Source organism: Lotus japonicus, chromosome 5, assembly GCF_012489685.1.
Source record: "Lotus japonicus ecotype B-129 chromosome 5, LjGifu_v1.2".
NCBI lineage: Eukaryota > Viridiplantae > Streptophyta > Magnoliopsida > Fabales > Fabaceae > Lotus > Lotus japonicus.
The window spans coordinates 62,119,186-62,139,467 of record NC_080045.1 but is presented as its reverse complement, the minus strand read 5'-3'; the positions used below and the strand labels follow the sequence as shown (position 1 = coordinate 62,139,467).

The 20,282-nt window shown below is 36.3% G+C and overlaps 2 protein-coding genes across 2 annotated transcripts; one reads left to right on the top strand and one right to left on the bottom strand.

Annotated features, from left to right (window-relative positions):
• Positions 1–2,675: 2,675 nt before the first annotated feature.
• Positions 2,676–7,242, top strand: LOC130718100 (E3 ubiquitin-protein ligase XBAT33-like). Its single transcript, XM_057568567.1, has 10 exons — positions 2,676–3,059; positions 3,152–3,211; positions 3,544–3,615; positions 3,842–4,020; positions 4,458–4,618; positions 4,705–4,763; positions 4,847–4,893; positions 4,974–5,117; positions 5,812–5,903; positions 6,256–7,242. The coding sequence occupies exons 1-10, from the start codon at positions 2,883–2,885 to the stop codon at positions 6,780–6,782; spliced, it is 1,518 nt and encodes a 505-aa protein (XP_057424550.1). The 5' UTR covers positions 2,676–2,882; the 3' UTR covers positions 6,783–7,242.
• A 9,636-nt stretch (positions 7,243–16,878) lies between these two features.
• On the bottom strand, positions 16,879–17,703 carry LOC130719948 (uncharacterized). Its single transcript, XM_057570538.1, has one exon. It carries the CDS (start codon positions 17,701–17,703, stop codon positions 16,879–16,881), a length of 825 nt encoding a protein of 274 aa, XP_057426521.1.
• Positions 17,704–20,282: the final 2,579 nt, after the last annotated feature.

Below are 20,282 nucleotides of genomic sequence, written 5' to 3'. Positions count from 1 at the left end.
ATAAATTTTAAATTATTTATATGTGATGTAAAATGCATGAGGTCATTTGAATATTTTTTAAAAAACGTTAATAGGTCCAAGACACACTAACATAATTGGTATATAGCTAGTTAGACTTCTTAAGTATTTAGTCATGATTTATTAGGAGAAACTTGCTCACTTAATCTCTTTATTTGAGTTTTCATCCGTATATAAAACTCAAACTCAAAACGTCACTTAAAGAAAACAAGCATGTACATCAATTATAGTTGATTCATGACCTTAATCAGTTCATGGCGCTAGTCAAATTGGGCTCATGCTAAAAAACTAATTAGCTGACTGAATCCCTTAACAACTTCCGAACAGGTGGACAACGTTTTATAGTTGCGTTACGCAGGCATGAAAGGTCATTACCATTTTATTATAACTTAAAAAACCAATGATTCCATATCTGATAGCCAAAATTATGAATAAGACATGTTCGTGAATTATGTGTGAATCAACATGAAGCTGAAACCTGAAAGAAATGCCAACAATATTTGAGTCTTAATAAACTATAAGAACATGAGATTTGTTTTTTGTGAGCGGATCAAATCCAACGAAAACTCAAGAATTGGAAACTTGGTAGAATATCTTCCATTTCCAAAGTCAATGCTGGTTGGTCCAGTGGCATGGCTGAAATATTTGGGCCATATGTTTTGATTAGTTTTTACTTTATTAATGAGTGCATAACTCAACTAGGGAAGCTAGATCTCACCGACTTAGTTAGGCCACTTGGCATTTGAAATATTTTGAATTCCAACTAGTAAGGAAAATAATATTTTAGCATTTAACATGTCCGTGTATAATGTTCTTACTTCTTACAATTTTAATTTTTTGGATTCGTTATTGGTTCCAAACTTGTCGCAAATAAATGGTTATATTGACTAATGTTCACGCAATAAACTGTGAATACCGAAAATAAGTTATGCTCCCTCTTGACATTTTAAGTTTTTTTTTTATAAATCAAACCTCATTCAATTAAGAAGAAGTAGGAGGCACTGAGGTCGGTACATCAGATTGGACAATGCCAATAAGCCGAGGAGGGACATCCTCAATCCACACAAACTCACCCTGCGAAAACGATAAAGACGCTAAAGCGTCGGCCGCACAGTTACTTGTACGGCGGACAAACAGTAAGGAGAAGACATCAAAGTCTGAAAGCAAAAAAATACAATCCCGGACAATAGTATCTAAAAAAGAGCAACCACCCCCCTTGCGTTTCCAAGCTTGAACCAAGAGGGAGCAATCCTTTTCAAAAACAACTCGTCCGAAGCCAAGGTCCTTAGCCAGCATCATGGACCAACGCATAGAGAGAGCTTCCGCAACCGTTGGAGAGGTGACAGGGCCATATCGCCAACATGCTGATGCAAGGACTTCACCATGGCTGTTCCGAGCAATGAACCCAAATCCATCGTAGCCTTCCTGGTTGACCGAAGCGTCAAAATTGATCTTGAAAGTTCTTGGAGCTGGCCGAGACCACTTTGAGGGATGGGGCTGGTGCGAACGGGCAATGGACTCCACCATAGCGGGTCCCGGATGGAGGAGAGAGCAGTGGCGCAGCATCTGATCCACCGAAGAGGTTGCATCATTGAACACCAAGTCATTCCGCGAGCTCCACACCACATACAATGATTCAAGAAAAACTCCCAGCCCTTCATCATCAATAACCTGCAAGAAGTCAAGCATAAAATCACAAAAGGAGCGCTCTTGCTCCAACTGTAACCCCAGGCTACTCGCAAACCAAGTTGCTCGCACAATAGGACAGAACAGAAGTGCGTGATGCACCGACTCAGGGGCTTCATGACAGCGGGGGCATGTGAGCTCAAGGTCCAGACCGCGAGCGTGAAGCACTTCTCGGACCGGGAGGGCTCCAAGACATGCCCGCCACCCCGTTTCTCTACATCTAGGCAGCGTTGGAGCTATCCAAATTTTCTTCCAAGCAGCAGCTGGCATAGAGGGCACCGTGGAGGCCATAGAAACAGAAGCTTGCTCCTGCAGCTGTAAGAATTGGTACCCAGACTTTGTGGTGTAAAACCCATCAACAGTCAAGGGCCAAAAGAAGATGTCATGATGAGCCACCAGGGGCAAAGGAATTGCCAAAATGGACTTAGCCGTAGGAGGGCAACACATGAATTCAATTAAATCCTTATTCCAAGCAATATTACCCTGCATCATCAAATCTGCAACAAGCTTTATGTTTAGCTCCTCTGCGAGAGACTCACTATACACCAAGGGGGAATTCCCAGGCACCCACTTATCTGTCCAAGCTCTTACGTTTCTACCATCACCAACCTTCCACATACCTCCCTTCTCAAGAGCTGTCCCCGAGCGTAGGATGCTAGACCAAGCATAGCTAGGGCGACATTTTAAGTTTGAATGTGAATCACTTCAGTTCTATCTCGGCCACCTAAGTTCACTACATGAACATTGATGTCTAACAAAATGTCAAAAAATTAAAAAATTAATTTTTTCATTGATCGGAAAGAGAAATTGCATCATTTAGGAATTGATCACTGAAAATCTCTTATCTCTTATCACAGGACAATTTTTTTTTCTAATATGTCAGCCCTCACAAAAGAACAAACAAAACCAAATATTTAATTGAAGGTGATATCATATGTGTCTCTTGCAAAGAAGCTCTTTGGTAGAAGAAAAGAACATGAGAATGAGAATAAAAGACAAAAAAACAAAAAAGACCATCAAGTTGAGTGGTTAGGTTGTTGTTCTTTGTTGACACAAAACCAAGAAGAAGCAATAAGATCAAGCAAGCAAGCACTAGTCACCTATAACATTGCGTGAAGATTTCGCTGCGTTGTTGTGTGTTGTTGTGCGACGTTGACCTTCTACTGTTAGAGACAGAGATGGGAAATTCGTTTGGATGCTCAGCCTCCGGTGAGAGGCTGGTGTCGGCGGCGAGGGACGGCGACTTTGTGGAGGCGAAGATGCTTCTGAACTGCAACCCTTGTCTCGCCAAGTACTCCACCTTTGGTGGCCTCAATTCGCCTCTCCATTTTGCTGCTGCCAAGGGCCACAACGAGGTTGGTTTTTCTCTATTGCCCATTTTCTCTTCTACCTTCGTTTCGCCAAATTTTGTATCTTTTTTCATTTTTGCCATCTGGGTTTCCATTAGATTGTGGCGTTGTTGCTAGAGAATGGAGCTGATGTGAATTCAAGAAATTATTCTGGACAGGTATGGCTCTCTCTCTCTCTCTCTCTCTCATGTTATGATCATTCGTTTTGAATTGATGAATAAATTGTATGATATGATTAAAAATGGGTGAGTGAGATGAGATGATTATAGTTGCTGGTCAATTTGCAATACTGGAAGTTTTTTTTTTTGTATTTGAAATTAGGTGTGTGTTGTCCATTTTGGGTATGATTCTATTCCATGAGGCAAATTGCTGCCTGTTGATTGATGGATCTGGTGTCAATTTAGTAGATTCCAGCTCAATTGGGTTTCTGGTACATGTGCTGGCTGTACTAATGTGAGAACATGGTTTGCTTTGATACTTGATTTTGCAGACGGCCTTGATGCAAGCTTGTAGATATGGGCACTGGGAAGTTGTACAGACACTTATACTTTACAAATGCAATGTGAGTCCTGTTATTCTTTCAACCATTTCTATCTAAATTGTTTTTCAGTTTCACCAGAACTTTGTATTTACTATATAGCATGGAGACCATGTGTCATAGGGTTGATTTGAGTCTGAGAAACTACCTACTAAGTGGGAATTCATTACTCTGTTAATGTGCATGTTTTCTTCTGTTCATTGTAAACATTGATATCGAGAATAATAGAGGATATTCTTTAAATGAACAGGTTATGAGAGCAGATTACCTCAGTGGGAGGACAGCTCTTCACTTTGCAGCTGTGAATGGGCATGTAAGATGTATTAGACTTGTTGTGGCTGACTTTGTTCCAAGTGCTCCTTATGAAGCTCTACATGCAGATTCTAACAAGGGTGCTGGATCAAATGTGGGAGGCAAACATGAACATAGGTACCCCTTTCCTTTTCATTATGCATTTCACAAAGCAACATACAATTGCAGACTTGCAGTGAATTTCATGTGTTATATTCGTTTGGCTAATGGGGTTATGTCACTGGTATACTTTTTCTGTCTGTCGTATGCTTGTAATTAAAAATTATTTTCATTGATTTCATCATCAGTATAGTATTTAATTTGTTGCTCACTTTAGTTTTTCTAATGTGTCTTACATGTGCAATTTTATACTAAGGCACTTCCTACATGAATAAATATTTGGTAAAATTATTAGTTGCAAAAACTTTGCATAGTTTTGTTGAGAGAATGATGGTTGACATTGAGATTTCATTTGCTGTTATTTTTTATGGAGTATGTTTCACAGCCTGACTTAACTAGAGTTTCTATTCTTTTATGTTATATTATTGTAATTTATTTACTTTATTCCAGTGCAGTGCCCTGTCCAAGTTCGTAAATAAAGCAGCTGACGGTGGTATCACTGCCCTTCATATGGCTGCGTTAAATGGATACTTGGATTGTGTACAGCTGCTGCTTGATCTTAATGCAAATTTGTCTGCTGTGACATATCATTATGGAACATCAATGGATTTAATAGGTATGTCTTTTGCAATTTTGTGTAATATGCTAAATATCCCTGAAGGTTGATTTCCCCTTCGACATGACTAAAGTAATTTAATGTAGGGGCTGGAAGCACTCCATTGCATTATGCTGCTTGTGGGGGCAATTTAAAATGCTGTCAGGCAAGAATTTCTTTAGTTTTGATGTATGATAGTCCTTTGTGAATCTTTCCTTTGAATCTGACAATATTTGTATTCTTTTTCAGATCCTCCTTTCAAGAGGTGCAAGTCGGATGGCTTTGAATTGCAATGGGTAAGATATTGTTAATGTGTATTTTAGTGCAACATATCACATGCTTTATAACATGAGATAAATTTGAATTCCCCCCCTAGGTGGCTTCCTCTTGATATTGCAAGGATGTGGGGTCGTCATTGGCTTGAACCACTACTTGCACCCAGTTCTGATGCCACAGTACCTGCATTCCCTCATTCAAGTTACTTGTCCTTGCCTCTCATGAGTGTGCTCAACATAGCCAGGTATTTTGCCATTCACTGTCTGTTTCTGCATGTCAACCCAACCTTTTTCCATGTGAAAAATCTATGTAAAAAAATGGTAGAATTTCCTCTGTAGCTACCAGTGGCCGTGGGAAATATTTTTGAAAAAGAATGTTTGAGGGGCTTTATAATGTAAACGATAAAAGTACTTGAGTTAAACAAGCTATGAAAAGTAAAAGAATAGCTGATTCATGAATGCTGAATGGTAAGCCAATTGAAATGGGGGTAATTATTAGAAAATGAACTCTACATTGGAAATCTGTTTTCCTTTTTTTTGGTTTGTCAGTTTCGTGAGTGAACCTAGAAGTAAGGGAGAAGAACACGGACTAATGGCTGACTGGCTTTCCATTGGTCAATAGGTATCTTTTGAAAATAACAAGACATATAGCTATAGGCTGTTGTAGTTGGCATTTGATGCACCGTCTGTGTATGTTATCTTTTTTATTAATGATATAAGAATATTGAAAGTGAAATGAAAAGTTGATTTCCTTGTTTATGGAATGTGTGCAGTTCACTTTTTTTTTGTAAAATACTAAAATTTTCTACAACTAAATCCATATTGCTGTCGGGCTACTTGTTGACTTAAGATGTTAGCTCAGGTATATTTTCTAGTAAAATGTTAAGATCACATACATATGTTGAAAATGGGACTAAGATTGATTTGAAATAAATGCAGAGAATGTGGCTTGCAGTCATCTACAGCCTCCTCTGATGAGATTGATTTTTGTGCGGTATGCCTGGAGAGGCCGTGTTCAGTGGCTGCAGAAGGTACAAGATTCTTTATCTTTTGAATATTGTGTGTTTGCCACCTTGCTTGCTTCTGCAAGCGAATATTTAATAAACTGCAGTAGTTAAATATAGGAACCCATATCCTAACTATTAGTAATTCTGTCAGGACTACTTTCCATAGTCCAAAAAATACAGTCAAAACTAAAATATGTTATTCTAAGAGATCAATAAGTTGCCATCCCATTGCATGTGACCTCCGGAGGGAGGTGGTTTGGGTTATTGTCCTTTGTGAATATGCTTTCTGCCACCTGTCTTTGACGCATTAGAATTTGAAGACCTTATTTAACATTGCAAAACATTTTAAGTGATATCATTAAGTTTTTATATGCAGGATGCAGGCATGAGCTTTGTGTGAGATGTGCACTTTATCTTTGTTCAACAAACAATGTTTCTTCTGAAACACTTTGCACTCCGGGCTCTATCCCTTGCCCCCTTTGTAGACATGGAATTGTCTCTTTTGTTAAGTTACCAGGTTCCCAAACAAAAGAAAATAAATTAAACATGTCTCTTGGCCTGTGTACCCCTTGCATCCTTCATCAGCCATCTCTTTCTCATACACCTGAGATTCAAAGAAACTGTGTAGATTCTGTTCCTTCAGAGATGCTTTGCCCCGTCACTTGTAGTCCATTTCCATCCATGGCAATTCCTCTATGCACCTGCAATGATGGTTCATGTCCATCGTTTGAGCCCCGAGAAGCAGAAACACAAGATGGATCACCTCGTCATTCCCAAGCATCAACAACGGATCAAGATAAAATTGAAGGGCCGAGACTCGATAAAACAACCTGCTCAAGCATGTTTTGGGGTAGAAGGAGTTGCAGCAGGGAACACCAATGCAATTCAGAAATAAATGCTTGACTTGTTTGGTGCTTGTATGATCATTCTTATGTTGTGGATACGGTACATTTTAGATCAACCGAGCAGTCCACAGTTGTTATATTGATCAGTCTCAGATAGTGGAACTCAGTGGATATATCAAGAAGAGAGAAAGCTGCTCTGCAGATTTATTTTGCTGCACAAGCTGTATACTATGTGATAAATTCTGCAACACAGCCACCTTCTGGATGTCCTCTTGTGAATTGTGATGTTTAGAGAGCGTGTGTGAAATTTCAGTTCTAGGAGATTGTTTGTTGTGATTTATTGTTCATTTTTACAAAGAAAAGTGTTTTTTTAGATAGGAATTGTACCTTTTTAGCATGTGTATCAGATTTGGAGCATCTGTATATTCTGCATGTCATGAATTTTATAGGTTTACAAAGCACACATTTGGGATTGAAACGACTTGCTGAAGAAGCAATTATAAATACCTTTTTGTACACTTAAGGGTTTCATTCATCAGCATTGACATTGTGATGCTCAGAAAGTTTTTCTTCTTGCTAGATTTGCTTCTGGATTTCAGAAGTGATTATGAGTAAAGAGAAGTTGATATAAACAATACTATATAAGTTCAATTGGTAATTTGTCTTCCCTTAATCTACCCTTTCTTCTCCACTGATTAAGAGGTCATGCCCATGTGGACCAAATAAATATTGTTAAGATTTACCACTAGGCCCAACCCACAATAGATTCCCTGCAAAACATTTTAGAAGCCCAACAGTTATTAATCCCAATTCAGCAAAGCCCAACAAAAAAAATCTCCTTAGTGAGAACTCTACCCCCTCTATGTAGGATTTATTTCCCTCTTCTTTCTTCCCCTTCATAGCCACCATCCCTCCTTTCCTCCACCATCGTTTCATTCCGGATTTCCATTTTACTTTTCTTTCTGCTTTCATCCTCCTTTCTCCACCATTGTTCCCTTGTCCTCCCCTCAAAATGCAGCTCCCGTTGTTCTCGCCTGCCTTTGATATGGAGCAGTTGAGCCGCCGTTTCTTCTAACCAAAAGGCATAGTTGTAGAGCAAAGTTGGTATATTATCAACAATAAAAATTAAAGACACATAAAAAAGAAGAAAAATAGTATACATATATGCATGTTGCATATTCGTAGTGTTGTATATTTAAACATTTTGGATTCACCTTTTTAGGGATTATTATTGGACTCTTCCACTTTACTCACACTTCACTCTGTTCTACGGCTTATATAATATTATTCAGTAGCTTAAATGATTCATCTATTTGGGGCTATCCTAATATGAAACAACTCAGTGCACTATCCTAATATTATTACGCTATACATGATAAAACAAACTTTCTTCCTAGAGGTCCTAGCTAGTATTGTCAGGGTACATGGTGTACAAAATTCAAGCTCTACAAACATAATAGTCTTTTACTTTGGAAAATAATGTCCCACCTAAAACATGCTACATATAGTGAGACTGAGTAATAGTCCAAAAATGAACCACTTTCATCATGGTCCTGACCTCTTATATAGTATTATTTTGCCAGTGGCATGATAACAATTCCCCCTGTTCATTTCTCTCTCTCGGTCTTGCCTTGGTTAATTTTAAGATAACATGGTACTTAGCACTTACCATTCATTTCTATAATCATGAAAAACAGCTAATCATTTTCATTGGCAAATAAAATATTCTGACATCATTCATGCTACTATACATAGCCGATCCTACACCAAAAATACATTAGTCTACACCAGAAAAAAATTGCATAGCCGATCCAAGCCTAAAAAGCATAGTAGACAATTAAGATCCAAATTGTTGCTTAATTAATATATACAACTATGCAAGTACGGCTTAAATATAAATAAAAATTTTGTTTGTGACCAAAATATGTTAAATATATATTAATTGCCATCATTTTCTTATTACAAAAAGAAAAACGAAAAAGACAGTTACTAGGTAAAGTTTGTAGGTATATCATAACAAATGCGAGGTGCATGTGGTGCATTCAATTTTCAACCATGCTGCATGCGGCATATATTATAGCTTCTTGTTAGGGTGGCTGTACACGCCAAGTGTTAAAGTCAAAATGGACAAAAATGTTAGCAATAATACAAAAGTTAGTTTTTTATCACTAGTAAATATAATTGAATCACACTATTCGAACATACAATATCTTAATGCATCTATTACTAGCATTTGTTTGTTTGGAGGGAAATTGATAGTGTGGTGTTTGCTTTCTTGTTCTTTTCCCTTTAGAATAGGGTCAGGACCAGAAGAATCACATCAAATATTTTTCTTTTTTACGGAAACAAACAAATGCTAATAATCTAACAAATCACATCATTTTAACAACATCGTTATGTTAAAAGAATTTGTTATGAATTAGAGTTTCTATATGTGAGGAAGTCGTCCTCAACTAACTTAATTAAAATTGGACTGTTGAAGGTTTGTGGATTGAATAGTTGAGCTTTGAGCTATATAGTTGAAGCATGTGCTGAGCCTGTACTCGATCCCCAGCTAATTTCGTTATGACTCTCTCTTGCACAATCAAAGATACATACTTTAAAAAAAATCTATCAAAGACAGATAGATATATACAAGTAAACATACATATATTTTGAATTTTATTTACCTTATTTCTCGTTACTTATGTTCATCCAATATAATGGTCTTTACTCAAAGTACCCAAGCAATGTTTATTTTTTAGTTGTCTAAATGACTCATAATAAAGTTTGAGTTAAATAACCCATCATCCAATCACATTGGAGATAAATGAGTTGGAATTTCTATATTTTATTTATTAATTTATTTCCAACTAACTTATCTCAAATTTGATTTTGATTGGATGATGGGTTATTTAACCCAAACTTTATCATGTGTCATTTAGACAACCCCTTATTTTTGGGACTAAAAATAAAGGAATTCAGCAAATTACGTCAGTTGTTAATTAGTAATTAAGTTTATCTGAATATGACAATTAATCTTAGTTAATTGAGTCATAAGATTTTAATTGAGGGTCTGTTAATCAGCCGATTTGGATCATCCGAATTAGGATGCTGATTTCGGCGAAATGAGTTAGTGATTAATTGATGGATCGATGACTAATCAGTTGTTAGTTGATGAATCAGTTAATAATAAATTGTTAGCCTAAATTTGTTGCTTTAATAAAATCGTAGATAAACCACGTTGTTGAAAGCGATAATGCAGATTTTGTTGATAACTGCAGATCTTTAATTTTAAGGAAGAATTTTTTGCATAGATTTTTATTAGAAATAATTAATCTTTAAATGATATTTTCCTTATAAACTTGAAGAGATCGTTGGAATGAATTCACTTGCCAAAAGTATAGGATCTTCATGTCAAATTGAAGTAGTGGAATTAGTCAGTCAACTAAGAGGGGAAACACACTAGCTAACGTGACAATTTTTAAAGGACGTGGTAGGCGCTCATGATTCTAAATGTCTACATATATGATTATGCCTATAGAATGTGGTAGACTTCCTTGTAGACAAGTACTTGTTATAATCAATTGTGATTTGCTTCTATAAATAATTCTTTGAGACTTATTTGTAAAGAACAATCACCGCAACAATGCATTAATATAACTTTACAATTTCTTTTTACTTTTCTTTCCCTTATTTTCCAATCTTTTATTACTCGTTTCATACTTTAACTTATAGTCTTTTAATCATTTGCTTTAGTTTATTAGCCGCTTTAATTTTTTATCTATCCTAATTATTCATTTTTTCCCAACTTCACGGTAAATCAAAGCTAAGAGTTAAGGGACGACAACAAACACCTATTTTAATATCTCATTCTAAGTAACAAAATTCCTTCATCAAGGAATCTTTTGAAATGGGAAACCAAAGATGCTAGTCCTTAATTAGTTTCAAATGCCTAACACCTAAGTTGATTTTTTGGAATCTAACACTTATATTCAACTTATGACATTGATGATTGACTCCTGAACAGATTTTGGTTTTTTGGAATAGTAAGCAAATTTGAGGGTACTTATCCTGCTGACAACTTTACAAAGAACAAGTTAAATAGTAATGTCTATATTGGTTTATCATATCTGAATCACTGAATGTATCTACACAATGTCAGAACCACCTCACTCTGACAATTGATTTATTTCGGATTCGAGAGAATGGTTGCAATTGATTTCTGATTACAGAAAAATGGTTTTGTTAGAAAAGCAGAAAGAAACAATAAAGATTCCATTTCACCTGCTAAAACTAATAAAGGGCCCCAACACATTACTGCACAGTTGCCACTGCATGCATGATTCTATTTACATTTCGTACTTCATTTCAATCCAACCATTTTAATTAGTACACTGCTACAACCAATTCTCATTAGTATCATCACTTGAGTGCTCTGTATCTAACCAACCATCTTATATATTATTAGGGAAGATGAACTAGACCCTGCACTTCATGACAACCAGAAAACAAAACAAGCATAAAGCAACTGCAGATAAGAAAAAGTAATAGTGGTGCTTAACTTACCTAATTAACTACATGCCATAAAATTCAAAGCCTTGCAGAACAGAGAAATTCATATTTTTAGGTACACATCATGCATGACATCAAAACACATCAATCAAATGTGAAACAAAGTAAATTAGACCACGAATCACTCTTTCCCATTCTCACTCTGTATTGCCAATAAAGAAGATAAAGCAGCAGTCAGAATCATAGACTTAATTTGGCTCCACTTGGCTTTGGTCACTCAATGTCATATCACACAATCTTTCTCAATTTTCCATATTTGAAACAATTTTTCTTGAAATTCAAAATCGTCAGTGAGCAAATTGAGGAAAACAGTTCTCAGTTTTGAAACTCAATTTAAGTACACGCTTCCACCCTCATTATTGTGGTTAATTATTTGCATCTTTAGGTACACATGTATATTATATGCTGATGAGTGCAAATACCAATATAATTCACTCACTCACTTTATGTGCAGAGGGAAAGAAAGAGTGGTGTGTCTGTGTGAGTGGTTGATGGTCATGTTTATGGGGCCTGGCAGCATTCTGCATGTATCTGCCATGCATACCTTTCTTTCTTGCCTTGCCAGTGATACAATTCTGCTTATTTCTTTTCCCAAGAAAATTACCCTCTAATGGGAATTCTTTTTTGGACAAGCACTAATAGTGTTATTAATTAAGAAAGGTTGTTCTGAACAGAATACCCAAGCACTCAAAATTGATTATGCCAATTGGGAAAATCAATTTTAACACTTTAGAAAATTGTAGACATACGCTTAAAGTGATTAATTCTAACACTCTTTAGAAACTATATCTCAAAATATATGCAGCTTTATGCTAAATACCCAAAACCCAAATATAGGAGGATAAATGATAAAATGCATTCTATTTAAAACTAAGGAAATGATATTTCCTGCACTGCAAAAATGACACTTTTTTTTTAAAGATGCACGTCATAGAAAAACAAGAATTACTGTATATATATTTGGGTGGATATACTTAGGAAGGAAAAAAATATGGAGAATTGAAATTGGTGAAAATAAGCAGTTTCACACATTTGGATGGTATAAGATATTATGGTCCTCAAAAAAAGAAAAGATATTATGAGGAGGGGTAGAAATCTTTTGACGTGTATGGTCTGCCAAAAAAGAATCTCTTTACATTTGGAAAGAGATACGTTCAAGTAGCAAAAAATGCAACTTTTGTTCTTTTTTTCTTAATGATATATTGCAAAGTCACCTAGAGTTAACCAAGAGTCCAACACCTTAAGTCACTAATATGACGGTTAATGAGTTTATAAATGAAAATTTTATCGTTCTTAACTTAAACATTCACTACTACAGAAAAGGCTTATTGCCACGGTTAAATCCGCCCTTTTGCCACGGTTCAACCGTGGCAGAACCGTGGCAATAGCTCCCGTGGCAATTGCTCAATTGCCACGGTTGAACGTTGAACCGTGGCCATTGATTCGCTGTTGCCACGGTTGGAAAAGAGAAACCGTGGCAATATGTGGCCTCTGTTGCCATGGTCCAAGGTGGAACCGTGGCAATAGATGACCTCTATTGCCACGGCCCAGGGAGGAACCGTGGCAATAGATGACCTCTATTGCCACCATTCCAGGGGGAACCGTGGCAATATATGCCTCTGTTTTGGCAATATGTAGTATACAAAATACAATGCCATTTTCAGATTTTTTATTTTATTTTATTTGATCTGGTATGTACATAAATTGCAGTGCATTCTAAATAGGAGGGGAGGGATAAGCAAGAAAAAAATACAAGAAAAATAAACTTGCACAAAATCACATGTTGAGAACAACAACATTCACATATTCCAGCCAAGAGAATCTACATTCAAATATTCCAGCCAAGAGAATAACAATAGTGAACCCACTTCACTAATTTGTCCAAAACAATAATAATAATATTGATAACTAATTGTTCTTGAGAACATACTCTCTCAAGTGAGCTATAAAAACTCTGCTCTTGGGCCAATATCATGGAAAGTTCTGGCCAAACTGAAAATGCAATGAAGTATACAAAAAATCTCATCTTCATATAAGAAGCTTCAAGCCAGTTTGTTATATATCCTTCTTCAATCAAGATGAGTGGATGCAATTTAGTCTTTCTAATCAAGATGTGACTGAATTTCATCTAATTAGAAACCAAAAGATGTGACTGAATTTAGTAGAGTACCAAGTAAGGGCTTCCCTGAAACATATACAAAACAAGTAGAGTGAAGGTGAAATTTCAGGTTGGAGATTATGACAAAGAAGTTTCTATTCTAAACTATTTTGAACTATTTACTTATGCATGACAGCCTGAGATAAGATGCTAAAAGAGTTGAAATCCTTCCCTTAAATTTTGCAAGCTACTTCTATATGCATCTTATCTCAGGCTGTCATAGTGGAAGAATATAAAATGAAGCTATATGTTTTTTAACACACATATGTGAAACAGGTCTATATATCTATTCCTATTTCTAATGAGACATGAAATTAAAAATTAAAAGAGAAGGAAAGCAGTAATCACATGAAAACAAAATGCAGTACCTCATCCAAAGCCTTAACATATTTGATGATTTGATCTTCATTATGGCTTTGGCTCACCAACTGCATGAGGGACATTCCTGAAAAAACTGAAACCAAGGTAGAAAGAACAATTAAAAGAGCTTTTATATGAACCATCCAAGTCTTTCATTTCACCGCATTCATAACTTTTCTGATATGTATGTCATTATTAGATATATACATTGAAAATCATTGTGCAGACATCGATGGATGACAAAAATATACAATTGTACAAAAATATTGACCAAGAATTGTTAATAAGATTTCTTCCAGTCATCTCCAAACTGTCATCATGTCAAACATATACATGGTTCAATTCTATGCCACAAATTCTCATTCATTATGCTAAAATACATTCAAGCTGGTTTGATTCTTCAATAAGTTCTCTTTTTTATTCTTCCAAAATCCACCTATACATGAACATACAACTTATCAAGAGCTCAATGGAGATGGCTATAGGAAAAGGTTTTGATGAAAAATTGCCATAGGAAAGAGGTTATATGTTTATCAATTTTCATATCTCAAACCTCAGACTCTAAGAGGTTGTTTGGAAGGGGGTTCAGAAGGGGAGGGGAGGGCAGAACTTATTTTTCACAACTATATTTATGCTAATTTATCATTTCATAGCTTGTATTTTTAAAAATTGACAAATTAGATACTATTTTTTCAGAAATAAAAAAGAAGCTCTCCCCTTCCCTTCCCTTCCCTCCAAACCCCACCCTCCCCTCCCAAACAATGTCTAATGCAGTAAAATCCTTAAAGGCTGTCAAAATCAGGAGTTCCATCATACACGATAGCTTGGATGAAATTGAATGAAAAACAAATTTTTATTTTCTGAGCGACGAATACTAAATTTTGCAAACACAGCTGAAGGTTGGATCAAGGTGATAGTATAGACAATGTAGTAGCAACAAAAGAAACAAGAAGTGCAACATATGACTAGGGAAGCAGAATAGCCTAAAATGTAGTGTTGTTGAGTTCAATCAACCCTGAAAATCCTCCAATTCCTTTCCATCATTGTTTAAAAAAGCCCAGGCAGAAAACAATGATCATGTTATTAGTAGTAAGTTAACATCTCCTTGTAATCAATGTTGACATTGATTGGATTGCAAAAGATGATTTGGAAAATTAGTAGTTGATTAATAATATGAAGTAGAAAAATAAAAGGAATTAGTATGATGCAGATTGCATAAAGTGAAGAAGAGATGAGGGAAGAAAGAAATAAAATACCTTCCTAAGAAAATGAAACCATTGAGGACTGAGGAGGAAACACTGGCCTGTTCGCACCAAAAGCCTCCTCGACCTGAAAAGGAAACCAAAAACAACAAATAAATGCAAACTACACATATAGACATAGTACTAGAAGAATCAACTTAGGCATGTCCTGCTATGTGACCAAAAACACATCCTTCCAGAGTCAAGACAGGTAAAATCTACTCCTCAATGAACTATATTGTTCACAAAACAAATCGTTCTTAAAGGAACTCGAACTTCAAACACAATTACAAACCTCTTGCTTTGGCTTCCTCTAATCACACTTATACTATGCTAGTGCTTCATAAGAGCCAAAGCAGTTCCTAGACTACAAGTGTTTGTGTGGTAATTGATGTCAATTCTGAGGTGGGAAAACAACAAAGAAGAGCCATACAGATTGCAGCTCAAAATTTCAATAATCATAACATTACCCTTTTATTCTATGACCCTGCAGGAAACCCTTTACAACAGCTTCAACTAGTTTTTTATTTTATTTTTAGATAAGCCAAAATTGATATGAAAGAAAGTACTATGGGTACTTTAACCAATTACAAAAACAAAAAATTGAGAGTTAGCTCAAGAGCCAACAACTATCTATAAAATACCAAGTAGTCCCCTCCCAAAGAGCACCAAATACAAGCCAAGCTATTACACAGCAAAAACTAAACACCACCGCTAACAGATGCGCCAATGGATCAAGTCTAGAAAGCAAAGCTATATAGCAAACTCAATAGATATACTAGACAATTAATCCCAACGGGACATGCTCACAAGCACCTACACACTGGATTAGAGCTGTCCTCCACCAAGCTGTTAGCAAAAGAGCTCTTGGAAGGTTCAGAACCTGCTAAAGATTGGAGATTAAGTGCCAAGGTTGAGATTATCATAAACTTGATTATGATCCTATTGTCATTATCACTTAAATCCAATCCAGTGAGAGAATCAAAGAAACCACCTCCAGATATAGAAAAGAAGCAGACGATAAATAGTAAAATCAGAATCATAAATTACGGGATACTGAAAAGAAGCAAGCGATAAAAGTGGCAGAAAAGTGACAAACCTTGACGAAATGAAGCATAAGAAACTAGGGTTCTCGAAGACGCGGTGACGGCTGCACGGTACCAGGGCTCGGTGAAGAGAGATGGTGCGGACTAGGGTTCCCTCACTCTCTGCGTGAAAGATGAGTGAATCGAGCCAGGGAAGAACGTCGACAGATTCGCGTTCGAGCGGCTTGAGCAATAATCTGCAACTTCGTTGATGGAGAACGATGAGGGTTCCAATCGAGAACGGTGAGGAACTTCTCCTCCGACGCCGTCTTCTCCTCCGACTTTGCCCTGCCTCTCCAACGCTCAGGTAGCACCGTCTCCTCTAGAGGAAAAGATTGGCGCAGCTAGGGTTAGTGAGAAAGAAAAAAAATAAAAACTTGGGTAGCATATAACCCCCTATTGCCACGATCCCTCTAAAAAATAATAAAATATTTCTCCCTTTTGCCACGGTTCCGCCTATAACCGTGGCTATTGAGCTATTGGCACGGTTCTGCCTATAACCATGGCAATTGAGGCGTGGCAATAGGCCTTTTCTGTAGTAGTGATTACGCATCACGTAATTTTTGAGTTCTTCTTAGACTTCGAGTGTCACTATTTACTTTTTTATTGGCTTGAGCGCAGGGGCGGATCCAGACCTTGAATATTAGTGAGGCTAAACATAAAAGCAATCATAAACTAAAAGAAAAATATTATAGATAAAACCATGAGAGAAAGTTTCTCATGGAAATAGAAGAGTTTACATTATAGTCCAAGAGTTTACAATGAAAATCGTCTACTATCCATTATTTGAAAATGTGCTAAAATAACATCATTGTCAATTGTTCTAAGAACATCTCTTTCTATAAAAGTTACAAGACGATCATTTAACCATTGATCACCCATTTTGTTACATAACTGACTCTTCACAAACTTCATAGCTGAAAACACACGTTCCACACTTGCAGTAGCTACCGGCAAGACTAAAGCCAACTTCAGAAGCTTATAAACTATATCAAATGTGTTGCACCTTTTTGTTTCCACAAGTTTTGCACAAAGATCTGAAAGTCCTTTTAACTTTGCAAATTTTGGATCACTTCGAACATTTCTAACATAATTCTGAAGCTGATGTCGCACTACCACTTCCGGCACATCAACAAAATTATTTGGATAAAGTTCAACCATCCTCAATAATTTTTTCACATCAAAAGCTTCAAAAGATGATGAGGGATTCAAGCATGAAACACATTGTAAAAGTTCAGTATTCTCTTCATCAAACCTAGCATTGAGCTCATGCAACTGCAAATCTAAAACACTAAATAAACAATCATGCTTATAATGATGCAAATTAGAAACACTAGAAGTGATAGCATGTCGTCTAGGTTTCTTCCCTTGCACAAACGGTGCATCCAAATCAGGCACATCAATATCATGCTTATTGCAAATTTTCATAACCTTAGATATAAGTTCTTCCCATCCATCATTCCTCATTTCTTGCAATTCTTCTTTGGTGGCTTGGACAAGTGATAAAGCATTCAAAAGATCTTGGTCACGCTTTAGTAGTGCTTCACTTAAATCATTTGTAAATCCTAAAATCTCAACCATCATGTATAACATGAAAATAAAATCAAAGGATTGAAGCACTTCTAGCAGAGTGAGACTGAGAACAGAGAAGAAGCGTGCGTGTTTGAGAACTGGTGATAGAAAACAAATAATTTTTCTTTTTTTTTAACCATATAAATTTAAAAAAAAAAACAATAAAAACCGGTGTGGCCAATGCCACACCTGGCCCCTTAGTGGGTCCATCCATGCTTGAGCGTCAGAGTGTTTTTTGCAAGTATACCCCCATTGTGTCAACACAACTCTGTCGTGCCAGAGACGCTTTCCAGGGTTATGTAGAGAAGCTTTCCAAGGTCGTGCACCACCACCAAAGATCAAGAGATTCGATCAATCTCAATTTAGAAAGAACATCAAGTAACACTTTTTTTTTAATTCTCTTCATTTTCTTCTTTTCTAATTTCTTTCATAAGTATGTTAATGGAAAAATACGGGTGAATCATCAAATAGTGACACAATCTCTTAACACCTACTTTTGTGGTGAAAAAACCATCACAAAATGATATAAAGTGTTTTCAGTTTATAATAATAAAAAGCCGTCATAAAAGTGATCATCACCTTATGTATTTAGTTAGTGTGGTTTAATGTAAAGGGTTGTATATTTATGTTGGCTTCCAATGCTAGACAGCAGAAAAAGACACAACACCAAAGTTGAAGTCTGGAAAACAGTAAAGCTGATCCATATTAATTCTGCATTTGATGAGAATCCAACATCATAGTTCCTTTTATAAGTCCTTATAATTAACACCACCTTTAACATCATTTACAAGGCATTAACAAAAAGACTATGAATTCTTTATAAAGAGAAGAAGGGGCAAGTAGTTACGCACTGTTTTATTGCAGACACACACTTAAGTGTGATCAATGTGCATGAGTAATGGGGGTGGAAACTGGCAGATTCCTAGCTACCAACATAAATCAATTGAATTGAATGCAGCTAGCGTTGATGGTGACTTGAGAGTGAAGAAAACCACCTGAAATTATGCTACCACATTTACTTCGTTTGTAATATTAACATGAAAGGCAGAGGAAAATGGATAAAAAAAAGTGAATTGGGATGGTGATGGATCATGGAGGCAAGGTTGGGGTGAGTTTGCATTGGTGACAGGAATGTTGTAAGCTTGATATCAGTACAATTATTGTAATATGTTTCTACCTCGTCCTCCGTTTGGATGAGTTGCTACCATCAGGACCACCTGTAACTGACTTGTGCTATAATTGTTACTAAGGTTTCGATGATCGGTAACATCTGTCGGTGCTCCAAGCGGTGCAGTAATTTTTTGAAGATTGGGAGAACTGTAGTTAGCAGCTTAATTTTCTGGTTTCAGGTGGAAAAACATGCAGAAGCTGAACATGCAGGGTAAAACTCTTTCTAATCAAGGATTGCATAAAGTGATGACAAAGTTGCAGGAGAATATGTTGAAATCATCATGACATTTTCAGTTGAACAGATCAACATTGGAACTTTAATTTTTAATTGTCATTAAGATTGTGTTAGTGATCACCAGTGGTTTAGGTATAGTTTGTATATATACACGCAAAATAAAATACTGAATGGTATACGAAAATGATAAAATTAATAATTTTTATACATTAACATTATTGATTAGTATTACTTTCTTAATTTATAGTCTCACTAAGCTCAAACACGGGAGTCTCCCCAACCCCAAATATAGAACGATTGGAGTGATCGTCAGTGCAATGAGAAGGTGCAGACAAAAAGTGGTTCTATCAAGACTTTTGGGTAAAAGAATACATGAATGAACCGACTTCACTCCAAAGTGAGAGGTATCTTGAGGTTGTATAGGTAGTATGAGACTATTAGTTAATGGAGACCTATAAAATTTGATTGGTACGTATTACTCAACAATAAAATACATATTCTTTTTAGGAACCCAATTCATAAAAACTTCAATGTTCAATGTGTATGTCTAAGAAAAATATAGGATGACTCATCTTCTAAAAAGTTTTCTCAAGCAATTTCCTCAAAATTTATACCTTACTATCATTATTATATGCATAAAGTGAAGTGGTTGCTTAGAAAGTTAGAATCAAAACCCTACCATAAAGAAGTTTTATGTGATTTTGTTATGTTAAAAAATTTATGTTCATTAATTTGTCTGTTAAAAATAATGATAGAAGAAAAAAAAAACATTCAAACTACCTGCCAGGATATCAATGACATGTTAGGAAAATCAGTAGAATCCCACTACTAGAAAAGAGTGCTAGGGGATCAAATAGGCAGAGGAGTTTATTTAGATTTGTGATAAATAGAGATGAAATTTCACCCTTACAACAACAAGTAAAAGTGATTAAATTTGAAAATGAATCCATGCATTCCCGTGGTTGTACATGTATTCTGTTGGGGTGGGTCACAGACGAATGGTGACTCAGGGAAGAGGTTGAAACAGCATTGCTTTATGCTGCAGAAGCAGGGGATCCTTTTGGTTTTGGTGCAGCCTGCAGGGACCACACACAAGCATGGAGTGGGGCTGCACATGATATTCTTCATCTGGTAAGGAACGTACGTCTCACCAATGAGTACTAAAGTGTCCATTTGGCCTTCA